The following is a 15,744-nucleotide window of genomic DNA, read 5'->3' on the forward strand; positions in this document are numbered from 1 at the left end:
ACGCGATGACCGGGGGTGGGGACCGCAGGCCAGCATGCAGCTCCCGAAGCTCCGGCCCAATCATCAAGCCCCAGGATGGGGTGCAGGGTCGGGGAAAGGTTGAGAAGGGGCAGGGCCAGGGAGAGGAGTCTTGACGGACAAATCTCTCCCCCGCCTTCCCGGGCCGTTACCCTGACCGGGCCGTTACCCTGCCACTCTCACTCCCACGCTGCAGGATCCGGTGTTTTGCATTCAGAGATGCTCTTCGCCACCGGCAGAGGATGCTGCACCATGTACAAAAGAGAAAAAAGTGAAGAGAAGGGGGGGCCAGCACAAGAAACTACAGGAGCGACTCTAACACACTAGAGTTTACACTACCTAGAGATTTACCAACACCAGCTAGAGGTTTACTAAACACTAACTATAGGCTTTACTAAACAGAAAGGTTTTAAGTTTAGTTTTAAAGGTGGAGGTGGTGTCAGCCTCCTTAACCCAGATTGGAAGTTGGTTCCATAGTAATGGTGCCTGATAGCAGAACGCCCGCCCTCCAAATCTACATTTAGATACTCTAGGAACTACGAGTAAACCTGCACTACGAGAACGGAGAGCTCTGACAGGAACATAAGGCACTATCAGGTCTTGCAAATAATGCGGAGCTAAGCCGTTTTGGGCTTTATATGCAAGTAATAAAATTTTAAATTGGATTCTGAATTTTACGGGTAGCCAATGGAGCGACGCTAACACTGGAGAGACGTGGTCTCTCCTGCTAATTCCTGTCAGTACTCGTGCTGCTGCATTTAAAGAGAGAATACTTTATTCTCTCTTTTCACACTTTTTTTTCTTGTACTTTACTCTCTTTAAAATTAGGCATAAACTCGATCCTCTTGAATTAGACTTCAGTTTGAGTTTCTTTTTTCCAGTTTTGCCAGTTTTCTTTTGTAAACATCATTTATAGCCCAATGAAAACTTCTGCGTATGAGTTATAAACAGTTTGTTTGCAGTAAAACGGATCAAATTCAAGTAAAGGAAATGATCTGAGATAACAAACATGGGGAGAGAACAATATTGACTCAGTGTGTAAGGTTTAAGGTTTGAAAGCCACAGCCTTAACTGGCCAACAAACCGTATCAGGGACACAGGTGACCAATAATTATCCGGTCAAAAATCAGATTACTGATGCAAGATGAAAGCGAACTGGCAAAAGGTCAATATGGACCATTCAGTGCAACTGCAATAAAGTTAGGAAGAGCTTGAGAAGGACAATGACTTAAGAAAAGGACAAGGACAGAGGGCGGGCCGCCTGCGGTGTGATGGGAAATTAAGAGGAAGCTGAGCTGAGGGCGTGAGCTGACAGGAAGCAGCGCCGCTGCAGAGAGATATGCCATCGAGGATGAATCGATGGAAGATTAATGTCATGGGGACGGAGAGGAAAGCAGAGACGGAGCTTGTGAGAGGTTCAGGGTGGATTTGTAGTTTGGCAGGTTTCTTCTCAGACTCCATCCCTATCAGCTCTGTTGCTACGGACAACACAGCCATGGCAACACTGTCAATAGAGGGTCTGCATTGACGTCACTTCCTCACTGGACCATGCCCCAAAAACGGCTGCAACTAGTGGAGAAGACGGGATAACAGCCGATTATTGGCTTAAATTAAAGGCAGTTGGACTTGACAGTGACCCGGACAGTTACCCCAAGAACCAGTGGTCCATGGACATTATTATTTGGTACAGTTACCAGAAGAACCAGTGGTCCATGGACATTAATATTTGGTACAGTTACCCCAAGAACCAGTGGTCCATGGACATTAATATTTGGTACAGTTACCCCAAGAACCAGTGGTCCATGGACATTAATATTTGGTACAGTTACCAAGAACCAGTGGTCCATGGACATTAATATTTGGTACAGTTACCAAGAACCAGTGGTCCATGGACATTAATATTTGGTACAGTTACCAAGAACCAGTGGTCCATGGACATTAATATTTGGTACAGTTACCAAGAACCAGTGGTCCATGGACATTAATATTCGGTACAGTTACCAAGAACCAGTGGTCCATGGACAATAATATTTGGTACAGTTACCAAGAACCAGTGGTCCATGGACATTAATATTTGGTACAGTTACCAAGAACCAGTGGTCCATGGACATTAATATTTGGTACAGTTACCAAGAACAAGTGGTCCATGGACATTAATATTTGGTACAGTTACCAAGAACCAGTGGTCCATGGACATTCATATTTGTCTAGTTTCCTGATATTTATATGAACTTAATTTCTACGCCGGGGAAATACACGAAGCAAAGCTTGAAGGCTTACAAAAGTCTTGACGCTTGGTCCGACTTCAAGGCAGGATTTGTTGTAGAAATTAAAGTGATGAGGATACCGAACTTTATGATTTGACCGTTTAACGTTAGCTACCCAAAAATCCAACATTACCTGATACAAAAGGGGAACCACAAATCCACGTTTCGGTGCCTGGAATCCAGTTGTTTCTGCGAATTGCAGCGATCCATTTGTCCCTCTTTGTCAGTGGTTGACATTTCCCCCAGTTTGTGTTTCTGTTCTGCCCCGCCTGTCTTCCATCTGCCCTGATTGTTCACACCTGTGTCTCGTTACCCCCTTGTGTATATCTGGTCTTATCTTTCCCTTGCTCCTTGTGGTTCCGTCCTGTTTCTTTCCTCCATGTGTCCTGCCAAGTTTTTGCTCAAGTTTTTTGGATCCCTGTTTTGTGTGACTTTTGATCCTGCCAAGCAGCGCTTTTGGCTTTTGGTTTTTGTAAAATAAACCCTTTTTTTGTTGAACTCCTGCCTCTCGCTCTCCTGCATCTGGGTCCTCACCACACCAGCCTGACACTCTTAAGCTTATTTTTCAGCAATCTGTAAAACGATAACTCCGATTTCTCTCTAAATCTATGAGTACAGTCGATCACACAACAGCTCTTTCCCATTTTAGATGTTTTCCAGTTGTTCAAACTGAAAGTTTACGCTGACACTCAGTCTTTCTGACACTCAGTCTTTCTGTCACTCAGTCTTTCTGACACTCAGTCTTTCTGCCACTCAGTCTTTCTGCCACTCAGTCTTTCTGCCACTCAGTCTTTATGACACTGTCTTTCTGACACTCAGTGGTCGAAACCCGCTGTGAAGTTGCATCTTTGACATCATGCGCATTCCCTCTATATGTTGGAATTATTGAAGTCGACCACGGAAGTTTGTTTATTTCTTTTTTTCAAGTTCTCTGTCTCACATTGAACCTAAAACATTGTAGATTTATACTTATACACTCATTTCCTTCAGTTATTTGCAGTCTAGTATGAATATTACCCAGTCCCAGCTCACCTGCAGTACTGAGGATGTATGATCCTAAAACCTCATCCTGCCGCTGCAATCAGTCGTCTGGAGGATGGAGGATGTGAGATGTCTACATGAATATTTTAGAGTTTGCCAAACATGGAAAGAGAGAGAGACAGAGAAAGAGAGACTCTAGAAACGCCGGTTGTTGTGTTTTCTCCTCCCCTCTCTCTCTCTTTTCCCAGCACATGTTCAATTATTAACAGCAGTGACAAACCTGTGGGACGAAGACGGTAACTGACAGATGGAAGGTTAAAAGAAACAGGCAGGTTTTTTATCGGACATCCAGCTGTGGCGCTCGCTGACCTCGTGCCTGTGCTCCTCCGAGTCTCGTGACGGGTCCAAACATCGAGGAGAAAAAGCTAAAAACTCACCGGTCGTGGCTAGGGATGGGCGGTATGGACTAAAAAATGTATCACGATAATTTCTGGCATTTATCCCAATAACGATAAAAAAAATAACAATACAAAAACGTCATCAACGGGAATTTATCTTTCTATCTTTCTTTCTTTCTTTCTTTCTTTCTTTCTTTCTTTCTTTCTTTCTTTCTTTCTTTCTTTCTTTCTTTCTTTCTTTCTTTCAGGCTCATTTCCTTCCTTCCTTCCTTCCTTCCTTCCTTCCTTCCTTCCTTCCTTCCTTCCTTCCTTCCTTCCTTCCTTCCTTCCTTCCTTCCTTCCTTCCTTCCTTCCTTCCTTCCTTCCTTCCTTCCTTCCTTCCTTCCTTCCTTCCTTCCTTCCTTCCTTCCTTCCTTCCTTCCTTCCTTCCCGTACGTTGTGCGTGGATTTAACACAGAACCATAAATCAGATTTACACAAAAACTTCATCAACGGGAATTTATCATTTTTACCGCGAGATACAAATTCTTACCGTGGGGAATTTTTTTGACGGTTTATCGTGAACGGTAAAATATCGCAAATTCCTAGTCGTGGTCACGTTTCACCATGTGACACGGTTCACCCGCGTAGCTTCAAGCAGACCGAGGCTCCTTCACTTTTAACCATATGTGCCTCTTTTAAATGTTATTTTTCTGGGGCTGTGGTGCCTCGTCTCTGTGTCTTGCAGTAGATTAGATCCCATAAAGCTTTAATGATCTCCAGCTGAAAGCTGCTCGGTGGTTAGAGTTGTATCAGTTTGTGCAGCTGAGACCCGGAACCGAACCCCGTTTCGGACCAGATTGTATTGTTTTTATTGTTTTAATGGTCCGGTAAGCCAGAGGACGTGAGAAATGGGTGCATGAGGTCGTAGGAGCCGGTTTCCCTCCCCACCTCCGGCCCGACCGCCAGCAGCAGCAGCAGCAGCAGCAGCACGTCGCCCCGTCAGCCTGCAGAGCAACAGCCACATACATTTTTCATGCACGTCGGCGCGGCCGTGTGTGGCGGTATGAAATGCGGTCTGGCAGTGCATAAGTGCAATAAAAATAGACCTCTTTGCCCTCCCTGCTCCCTTTCCTCCGATGCACGGCCGACCCCAGCGTGCAGGCAGAGCCTCTGCAGCCCTGAACACTATTTCAGGTGTGATTTTATTCCTCCAGAAGTCCGACTGTGAGCTGATGGATACGTTAACACGGCCAGTCGTTGTCAGCGCGTGTTTGTGCCGTCTTTCTCTCTCGTTTCCATCCGTCTGACTCCATCCATGTTTTGAAGAATCACACTAACGACACGTGGATGCCTGACATCCAGGCCGGGACTCTTCTGTCTCATCTGTGTGCATCACGTCTCAGCCCGGCTCTCCTTCAGCCATCGTTGGCCTCGCCTTCATGGCAGCTGACTTCTACAATCTTATGACGAGATGGCAGCAAACGGATGGAGACGTCCGAACAAATATTATTTTAATATCTATTTTGTGACCAAAGTTTACCTTCCTGTCGGTCTAATAAGAGACCGCAGATTGTTTTAGCTCCGTTATGATCCTTTAAGAACGCTTCCAGGTTCAGACCTGATGGGTTTTTACTGAAAACAGGACCTCGTCTCCCAGACGAGCATCATCCCAACTAGGGCTGGGGATCGATTCAAATGTCAAGATTTGATTCGATTTGATTCCGATATTGATTTGGGTTAGTGTTATTAAAACTGTTTTTTGAGCTGTTGCATGAATTATATGACTGTAGTTCTGCAACATATTAATACTAGTATTATATTGAGATTCAACAGCAAGTATTGCAGCTAATGATGCTGTAAGGACCAATCAGCTCCCAGAATGCTGATAGAACTGAAACAGAAACATCGTGGGTCAGAATTACCAAACAGATCCAGGGAGGAAACAGAGACGGAGGAAATCACTTTTAGTTTTTCACACATTCCGTTTTTATTTGTTCCATTTTCGGTCTATTTTGGTTTTTAATTTTTGAGCATTTGGTTTTTAGCATTTTTTGCAAATGTAACCCCAAGACAGTATATAAAGTAATGAAATATAGACAATTTATGCAATTATAACCTAACACTTTAATGTTTTCATACCTTTAAACATATTTAAAGGCAAAAACATGATACCAGTTATTCTGGTGTCCAACAAAACATTCCTTTTTTGGGGATAAACAAAAAAATAACCAAAAGTTGTAATGTAATGATGAAAAAAAAAACATAAATAAATAAAAGAAAAAAAAAAGAAAAAAAATCGATCTTTAGACATATTAATCGATTTTTAGGAATTAATATGAGAATCGATTTAGAATTGGGAAATTGATTTTTTCAACACAGGCCTACCCGTCCTTTTGAAGCAAATCCTGTGATTTGGGTTCAGGTCTTGTGCCTTTGGGGTGTCTGGAGGCTCGGCGGTGGGGGGGGGGGGGGGTCTGCTGCAGAAGCAAACAGAGAAGTTTAAACCAGTTCATAATAGATGCTGTTTCCTCAGTCACGCTGAGTTTGTGGTTCTGCTGGGACATTAACCTCTTCTGTCTCTCTCTCCCTCACAGCTTTGTTTTGGTAGAAGCTGAAGTTCAACAGTGAGCATGGCGGACGACGCGGACATGCGAAATGAGCTGGCCGACCTGCAGACACGTGCAGACCAGATCGCCGATGAGGTACAGTACAAGAACCAAACAAGACTCAAATCTCATCATATGATTGAATGTTTCCTCGGGACAGAATAGATGAGTCTGTTGTAAAAGTGCTGCAGGTATTATGACCCGTGCTCATAAAGGCATCAGCATCTCTTATATCAGTGTGTCCCAACCTGGGGTCCGGGCCCCCCCTGGGGTCCGGGCAGAGATCTCTGGGGGGGCGAAACTTTGTCTGCTTTGAAATTATGCAGTTGTAAAAATTATATTTGCGAATGAGTCATTCATAAGACATTGTTAGGAATAATTTATGAATGTCTTGAATATCTTTTGTGTTTTTTATACACTGGTGACAAACACAGGAAATTATTTCATTCCTTATTATTATATAATTACTCAACATTTAATCTACTCCGACAGGTTGTTAAAGGAAAAATGTTAAAAAATGTTGGTCTCATATTAAAAGTACGACGGAGTTTTAGGGCCAAACTAAGACAAAAATAAATGGAAATTATGAAAATAAATTCATAATAATATGAGAATAAAGTCGTAAAATTACCAGAATAAAGTCTTAATATTAAATATATTATAAATATATAAATATAACTCCACAAGATGCTCAATTCCTCATTTTAACACAGGGAGAAGATGCTCTTCCTGTTAGAGGTCTCATAATTTAACACTTTATTCTCGTAATATTATGACATTACGACTTTATTCTTGTAATATTACGACTATATTCTATTACGACTTTATTCTCGCAACATTATGACTTTATTCTTGCAATTTTACGACTATATTCTCATTATATTACGACTTTATTCTCGCAATGTTACGACTTTATTCTATTACGACTTTATTCTCGCAACATTATGACTTTATTCTCGTAATGTTACTTTATTCTCGTAATGTTACGACTTTATTCTCGTAATGTTACAATTTATTCTCGTAATTTTATGACTTTATTCTTATTATGTTATGACTTTATTCTCGTAATTTCCAATTTTTTTTTTCCGTCTTAGTTTGGCCCTAATACTCCGTCGTATAAAAGAGACATTTTTCAGAAATATTTTTATGTCCTTTTATGTCCTTTTGTTCGTATTTTATACATTGGTGACATTGGAGAAAAACAAAGTCATATCTATACAGAGTAAACCAAAGAGAAATTTTTCAAAAAAACATAATTAATGTTCATTTTTTCAATTAAAGACTATTTTGCTGCTAGTACGTACGGGTCGGGGGGCTGAAAAAAGGTTGGGAACCACTGTCTTATATTATGAAACCTGCATTTAGTTCCGAGCCTGTTTTTAGCCAAATGGATCTGAATAAGTTTGTTTCTGGCAAAGTAAGAAGGACAAAGACGTCTAACGAGCTGGGAGATGAAATGTGTCCCTCCTTGACAAGCCAATTATAATTTAACATTTCCTAATGACCCGTTCTGGTGCGGACACACAAATGTCCCCTCAGCATCCCGGCAGACGGACGCAGCTGCCCCGTCTTTCATCAGGACTGGGCTTTTCTTGGATAAGGAAGAACTTTACCCCTTTTTAATGAGTTGAGAGGAGCTCAGGAAGAGCAGAATAATAGAGCAGTTCAAATAGACTTATTAAACTTTCATGATCAGATAATGCGGGGCCAAGAGGCAGAGGATGGATGGATGGAGCGAGGGAGCGAGGGGGCGGCGAGAGTTGGGAGGAGGGAAATGGGGTTTAGGATAAAAAAGGTTTATAAAATGGCGGATTTTCCTCTGAGTTAGTAACCAAAGGTAGGAATCTGTTCATCTCAGACAGAATGGGAGGAACAAAGAGTTAATTAAAGAGTTAATTATTAGGGATGGGCGGTATGGACTAAAAAAATTATCACGATAATTTCTGGCATTTATCCCGATAACGATAAAAATGACAATAAAAAAAATACCAATTCAACTCCATCTTTGTAACTATAAATCTATCTCCACATTCAGTCTTTGGAGCCAAATCACTGCTGTAAAAGATACTAAATACTAAACTACACCAATAGGAATTTATCTATCTTTCTTTCTTTCTTTCTTTCTTTCTTTCTTTCTTTCTTTCTTTCTTTCTTTCTTTCTTTCATTCAGGCTCCCTTCCTTCTTTCCTTCCTTCTTTCCTTCTTTCCTTCTTTCCTTCCTTCCTTCCTTCCTTCCTTCCTTCCTTCCTTCCTTCTTTCCTTCCTTCCTTCCTTCCTTCCTTCCTTCTTTCCTTCTTTCCTTCCTTCCTTCCTTCCTTCCTTCTTTCCTTCTTTCCTTCCTTCCTTCTTTCCTTCCTTCCTTCCTTCCTTCCTTCCTTCCTTCCTTCCTTCCTTCCTTCTTTCCTTCCTTCCTTCCTTCCTTCCTTCTTTCCTTCTTTCCTTCCTTCCTTCCTTCCTTCCTTCCTTCCTTCTTTCCTTCTTTCCTTCTTTCCTTCCTTCCTTCCTTCCTTCCTTCTTTCCTTCTTTCCTTCCTTCCTTCCTTCCTTCCTTCCTTCCTTCCTTCTTTCCTTCCTTCCTTCCTTCTTTCCTTCCTTCCTTCTTTCCTTCCTTCCTTCCTTCCTTCCTTCCTTCCTTCCTTCCTTCCTTCCTTCTTTCCTTCCTTCCTTCCTTCCTTCCTTCTTTCCTTCTTTCCTTCCTTCCTTCCTTCCTTCCTTCCTTCCTTCCTTCCTTCCTTCTTTCCTTCTTTCCTTCCTTCCTTCCTTCCTTCCTTCCTTCTTTCCTTCTTTCCTTCCTTCCTTCCTTCCTTCCTTCCTTCCTTCCTTCTTTCCTTCCTTCCTTCCTTCCTTCCTTCCTTCCTTCTTTCCTTCCTTCCTTCCTTCTTTCCTTCCTTCCTTCCTTCCTTCCTTCCTTCCTTCCTTCCTTCTTTCCTTCTTTCCTTCCTTCCTTCCTTCCTTCCTTCCTTCCTTCCTTCCTTCTTTCCTTCTTTCCTTCCTTCCTTCCTTCCTTCCTTCCTTCTTTCCTTCTTTCCTTCCTTCCTTCCTTCCTTCCTTCCTTCTTTCCTTCTTTCTTTCCTTCCTTCCTTCCTTCCTTCCTTCCTTCTTTCCTTCTTTCCTTCCTTCCTTCCTTCCTTCCTTCCTTCCTTCCTTCCTTCCTTCCTTCCTTCCTTCCTTCTTTCCTTCCTTCCTTCCTTCCTTCCTTCTTTCCTTCTTTCCTTCCTTCCTTCTTTCCTTCCTTCCTTCCTTCCTTCCTTCTTTCCTTCTTTCCTTCCTTCCTTCCATAAATCAGTTTTACACAAAAACATCATCAACGAGAATTTATCATTTTTATCGTGAGATACAAATTCTTACCGTGGGGAATTTATTTGACGGTTTATCGTGAACGGTAAAATATCACCCATCCCTATCAATTATACATATACATTATACATTTGTATATAAGTATGCAGGTTGATGGATTGATGAGCGCTCCTCTGTTTTCCTCTGAGTTAGTAACTAAAGGTAGGAATCTGTTAATCTCAGACAGAATGGGAGGAACAATCAGGGTTAATTATACATTTATGCAGGTTGATGGATTGATGAGCGCTCCTCTGTTTTCCTCTGCAAACTTCAGCGGGTGTCTTTCTAAAGTTTTCAGCTCAGACGTCCTTGTGATAGTTGTGACGGACGATGAGCTGTACATCTGTTTCCTGGTGGGCTGTGGGCTGATGGCGTGCTCTCTCTCTGTTTCTCCCTGCAGTCTCTGGAGAGCACCCGGCGTATGCTGGCGCTGGTGGAGGAGGTGAGTTCAATGATTCAGTGACGCACATCGTTTTAACATTCACACAGCTCTCCCTGGGATTCAGTTACGATTAGTCCTGGCATTTTCCTCTGCTGGCATTTACCTGTACGCCCAGATTCAACCTCCTTCAGGTGTCACGTCACGTTAATAAAGAGCTGGAGTCAAACTTGGACCGATGCAGTTTGGAGTTTCCACATTAAGCACTTCCTTCATCATTCCTTTATCATAATCTTTAGAAATACTGCACAAAAGTACGGTGGCCGAGACCCGCCATTGCTGAAAATAAAAGTAACGCTGCAAACAGAAACAAACGCCACTGCAAATAAAAGAAACGCTGCAAATAAAATAAAAAAACAACGCAAATAAAAAAGCCACAACGGAAGTGAATTACCGGGGACTATTTTTGCCGATGCACCGGTGTCGCACATTAAAAATTACACGTAGCGACGTTGAACACTAACCTTTTCACTTATTTTCTCGTTCGTTGTTCTTCTTTTTTTTTAATTTTATTTATCCTTTATTTATACAGATAAAACACTTGAGTCCGAAGACTCATTTTCAAGTGTGACCTGTTCACATCCACACAGTTGCATAAAACATAAAAATGAGACATGACAAGATATGACAAGATATTCTTATTCCTCGCTCTTCTTATTTCTTCCTTTTCACTTACGTTCTCTTCGTCTTCTTCTTCTCCTCTCACGTAAAAACACCGGTGCATCAGCAAAAACAGTCCCCGGTAATTCACTTCCGTTGTGGCTTTTTTATTTGCTTAATTTTCTTTATATTTGCAGCGTTTCTTTTATTTTCCGCAATGGCGGGTCTCGGCCACCGTACAAAAGGCCCCTAGTTTTAGTAAATATTGTCCTCTGTTACCCCTTTTCCACCAAACCGGTTCCAGGGATGGTTCTGGTTCTGGTTCTGGTTCTGGTTCTGGTTCTGGTTCTGGTTCTGGGCCAGTGCTGAGTTTGGTTGTTGGTTGTTGCTGCAACTTTCATGCCAACGCAAATGGAGCGACGTAACTAAAGATCCTCTATACAGAAGATAGCGCATTACCGTTACTGCCAATGGTATGAAATGGTTTACACTTCCTGTCTCCTAAGTGGGCGAGGCCGCACCTCTCTCCACATCGTTTTAGATACAGTACAACTTTAATATTTGCGCCTTATTTTGCCGCTCGTTTTTTTTATCTGCTACTTTAATGTCTGATATCAACCTGATATCAATCATCGGATCAGTCTAATATTCCAAAAAGACTTCAATAATAACAATAACAGTATTATTAAGCAAAGAAGCAAGTTTTATCCGATGGGAAAACGACGTTGGCAGTTCTGCAGTGACCGACGACTCTGAATCTCTGGATCGCACCAGAGACATATATACGTACATACATATATATATATATATATATATATATATATATATATATATATATATATATATATATATATATATATTATATTATATTATATTATATTATATTATTAGCTATGAGCCAAATCTGGCGAGAGTGTGTTGCTCAGACAGAAACAGGTCTCAAACAAAGTTCATTTTCTCCTAATCTGTCGGTCTGAAAATGTCCATTTTGGTGTCAGAATGTTCAGAAGGTTTGTGGCTTTTGAAAAATGGGTCCCATATTTACTTAGGTTACTATGGGGCGAAGGAATTGGTAATAATCTGTGCTCACGTTCACTTTTCCCATAGGACTCAATAGACTCAGGAGCTGCTGTTAGTCTCCTAAAGGGGCGGTGGGGAAACCCACGTGACTGATACAGGAAACACAACCGTAGTGGGGTAGAGTTACAATAAAACACAACCGGAGTGGGGTAGAGTTTATAGAACGTCTCTGGCGTAACTGACGTTTGCTGTGACGTAATGACGTTGCTCCCCTTAGAACCCGAGCTGTGGAAAAACAAATCGGTTCTCAGCTGGTTCACAAGTTGAACGAGTTGTGAACCAGAACCAGCACTGGAACCAGTTTGGTGGAAAAGGGATATGAGACCAGATGGACTCGTCCAATAGATGAATATCACACCACTTCTTTAAATGTACAACTATGATGCATCACTGTTTGATAAAAAGCAGCTCTTCTGCCGTTGAGAAGAGTGGATAAGAGAGTAAATGTCCGGTCGCTGTGACATCCGAACGAGCCGACATGTATGAGACTAATCCACGAGGGACGGAGCACGACCTGCAGCCGACGTTAACGGCGACCTGCTCCGCGGAGAGGACGCTGCGTCGTCAGGGGCCAAATAACTAACCTTTGGAGATAATGCCAAGTGAATGCCGTGTATTAGTTCCAGCTGCCTCTGAAATGCCCCGAGGTCTGTAATTCCTCGTTTGACGATAACCAGTCAAGGACGGAGCAGCGGTCTGACCATTTAAGATTCACTGATACAAAAAAAACAAGTGGAAAGTGTAGGCCTGCTGTGGAAACAGGACCGATTGTCTGAAGAGCTTGACGACTGCGTATCGTGTCCGCTTTGTCGGCGTGAGATTTAGTCTGTGCTTCCCAGTGTTGTGCATGAACGTGTTCAATGAACACTTTCAAATGAACGCGTTCATTGAACACGTTTATTTCTGTGAGAACGTTGAACTGAACGCAACGTATTTACAAATAAAGAACTTGAACGTGAACTTGTTCATTCTGCAGATCATGAACTGGAATTTGAACTGTTCAGATTATGTGATTTTCAGCTTCACTGTTTAGGTCCAATTATTACGGAATAATCCTTCTCATTTCACCAGCGGGCGGCATATTTAAAATACTCGACGAGCCCGGTGCAGTCTTTATGAATGTAGGCTGATTTATGGTTTTTCATTCGTACTTCTCACCTAAAAATATTGAAATGAACTGAATTTGAATTAGTTCAAAATGAAAATGGTGAACTATGAACGTGAACAGTTCATTTTTAAACTATGTGAACTGAACTTTGAACTAGTTCATGAGAAGTATGAACTTGCACAACACTGGTGCTTCCTCGCTGGAGCTCAAGAAGTAATGTAATTATTATTACTATGTGGTGATATGTAACTGGTGGTTCCAGTTAACCACAGGAGTGAGCATGCCGTGACCCTGTACATGAATGCATGCGGTTATAGATGATGGATGGAGGTTGTGATTTATTATTTAGCAGTGGCAGGAAAATAGTTAAAGAAAATATAAGAAAAAGTGACTCTGATCTGGTTCATCACTTCAACCTATTTATGGACTGAAGCTGTCAGACTACAGGGAGAGAGTTCCAGGGGGGGGGCAGCAACACTGAAGGCTCTGTCCCCGAAGGTCTTCAGTCTGGTCCGGGGGATGGAGAGCAGACCAGTGTCTGAAGACCGCAGGTTCCGGGAGGGAGTGTGGTGATGGAGGAGGTCAGACAGGTACTGGGGGGCCAGAGTGTGAAGGGATTTGTAGGTGAGTAGGAGGAGTTTGTACAGAATGCGGAACTTAACAGGTAGCCAGTGGAGGTGGATGAGGGTGGGGGTGATGTGCTGCCAGGGCTCGGTGTGGGTGAGAACCCTGGCAGCTGAGTTCTGAACGTACTAGAGCAGGGGTCGGCAACCCAAAATGTTGAAAGAGCCATATTGGACCAAAAACACAAAAAACAAATATGTCTGGAGCCGCAAAAAATGAAAAGTCTTGTATAAGCCTTAGAATGAAGACAACACATGCTGCATGTTTCTATATTAGTTAGAACTGGGGGAAGATTTATTTTTCATTATGCACTTCGAGAAAAAAAGTCAAAATGTCGAAAAAAAGTTGAAATTTTGAGAAAAAAGTTGAAATTTTGAGAAAAAAGTTGAAATTTTGAGAAAGAAATCGAAATTTTGAGAAAAAAAGTCAACATTTCGAGATTAATGTTGAAGTACAATCTTGAAAAAAAGTTGAAATGTCGAGAAAAAAGTCAAAATTTGGAGAAAAAAGTCGAAATGTCAAGAAAAAAGTCGAAATGTCGAAGAGAAAAGGCGAAATGTCGAAGAAAAAAGTCAAAATTTCGAGAAAAAAGTAGAAATTTCGAGAAAAAAGTAGAAATGTCGAGATTAATCTTGAAGTACAATCTCGAGAAAAAAGTCGAAATGTTGAGAAAAAAGTCAAAATGTTGATAAAAAAGTCGAAATGTCGAGAAAAAAGTCAAGATTTCGAGAAAAAAGTTGAAATGTCGAGATTAAAAAGAAAAGGAAAAAGGAAGAAAAAAGAAAAAAGGAAAAAAAGAAAAAAAAGAAGAAAAAAAGGAAAAAAAAGGTCCAACATTTTTGAAAAAGCTCCAGGAGCCACTAGGGCGGCGCTAAAGAGCCGCATGCGGCTCTGGAGCCGCGGGTTGCAGACCCCTGTACTAGAGTCTGTCCAGGGTTTTACTGGTTTTACTGGAGTCTGTCCAGGGTTTTACTGGTTTTACTGGAGCCTGTCCAGGGTTTTACTTGGAACCCCAGACAGGACTCCATTACAGTAGTCCAGTCGGGAGGTGATGAAAACGTGGATGAGTGTTTCTGCCACAGAGTCAGAGAGTGAGGGACGGAGACGTGCAATGTTTCTGAGGTTGGTAGAAGGCAGATTTGGTGACCGACTTGATGTGTGACTGGAAGGAGAGGGTGGAGTCCAAGATGACCCCCAGGTTACGGACCTCGGAGGATGGCGTGATGGTGCAGCCGTCCACCGGATGAGCAGATCTCCAACCTTCCGGGGGCCACAACCATGAGCTCTGTCTTATTGCTGTTGAGTTTGAGGAAGTTGGTTGTCAACCAGGATTTTATGGCAGAGAGGCAGTTAACCAAAGACTGTGGGGGGAGCTGGGAGGATGGTGAGGTGCTGAGATAAAGCTGGGTATCGTCAGCGTAGCAGTGGAAACTGAGACCGTGATGGCGTATGATCTGGCCGAGGGGGAGCAGGTAGGTGGTGAAGAGAGTTGGACCGAGCACAGAGCCTTGGGGGACACCATGGTTGACCGGGGCAGGGAGGGAGGAGGAGCCAAGGATGGTGACAAACTGAGTTCTGTTGGTGAGGTAAGATTGGAACCAAGATAAAGCAGAGCCAGAGATACCAAGGAGAACAGACAGGCGTTGGAGGAGGATGTAGTGGGAGATGGTGTCAAAGGCAGCGGAGAGGTGGTGGATAAGGATGCTGATTTTACCAGAGTCTGCAGCAGTAAGGTCATTTGTGATTTTGATCAGGGCCGTCTCAGGTGTGGTGGGTTCTGTAAGCTGACTGGAAGGGTTCATAGAGCTCATGGTTGGACTGATGCTGGTTTTAGGTTTCAAAAAGTCATAAAACAATATACTTTGAGACTTCAGAAGTGGAGAGGTGGCGTTGTGTTGGTAGCGCCGTCAAACACCCAAGCCTGTGTTTTCAAATTCAGAAAATGTATGGGTTTTTTTTTCATAATAAGCCCTCTTAAATATGGACGCAGTGGAGAGATGTGATTCTTTTCCTCTCTGGAAAATAATTAATTTAAAAAGTGTAGGGGACTTTTCAAAAGTTTTTTAATGATACAGATCCACCGATATTAAGGTTTTTATGGAAACTATTTATCTTCACCGCTGGTCCACGAGGAGCAGTGATGAACAACTGCAGGATGAGAGGATGAGAGGACAGGGACGGATGTGTGAGGTGGTACCGATGAAGGAAACCAAGACAGATGAGGGACAGAGAAAGAGATGAGAAAGGTGTGAAAGATGGTGAGATTAAAAAGAAAAGTGAGATTAAAAAGAATGTCAGAAGAACAC

General features: G+C 42.3%; 1 protein-coding gene across 2 annotated transcripts in view; it reads left to right on the forward strand.

Moving 5' to 3' along the window:
• LOC133418300 (synaptosomal-associated protein 25-A-like) overlaps positions 1 to 15,744 on the forward strand; it is a 72,128-nt gene that overhangs the window by 27,288 nt on the left and 29,096 nt on the right. For both annotated transcript variants that reach the window (XM_061706874.1, XM_061706864.1), the window contains exons 2-3: positions 6,241 to 6,348; positions 9,988 to 10,029. In XM_061706874.1, coding sequence (XP_061562858.1) covers positions 6,277 to 6,348; positions 9,988 to 10,029 — 114 coding nt within the window. In that variant the 5' untranslated portion in view covers positions 6,241 to 6,276. The remainder of the gene's footprint in view (positions 1 to 6,240; positions 6,349 to 9,987; positions 10,030 to 15,744) is intronic.

Source organism: Cololabis saira, chromosome 2, assembly GCF_033807715.1.
Source record: "Cololabis saira isolate AMF1-May2022 chromosome 2, fColSai1.1, whole genome shotgun sequence".
Taxonomy (NCBI): Eukaryota; Metazoa; Chordata; class Actinopteri; order Beloniformes; family Belonidae; genus Cololabis; species Cololabis saira.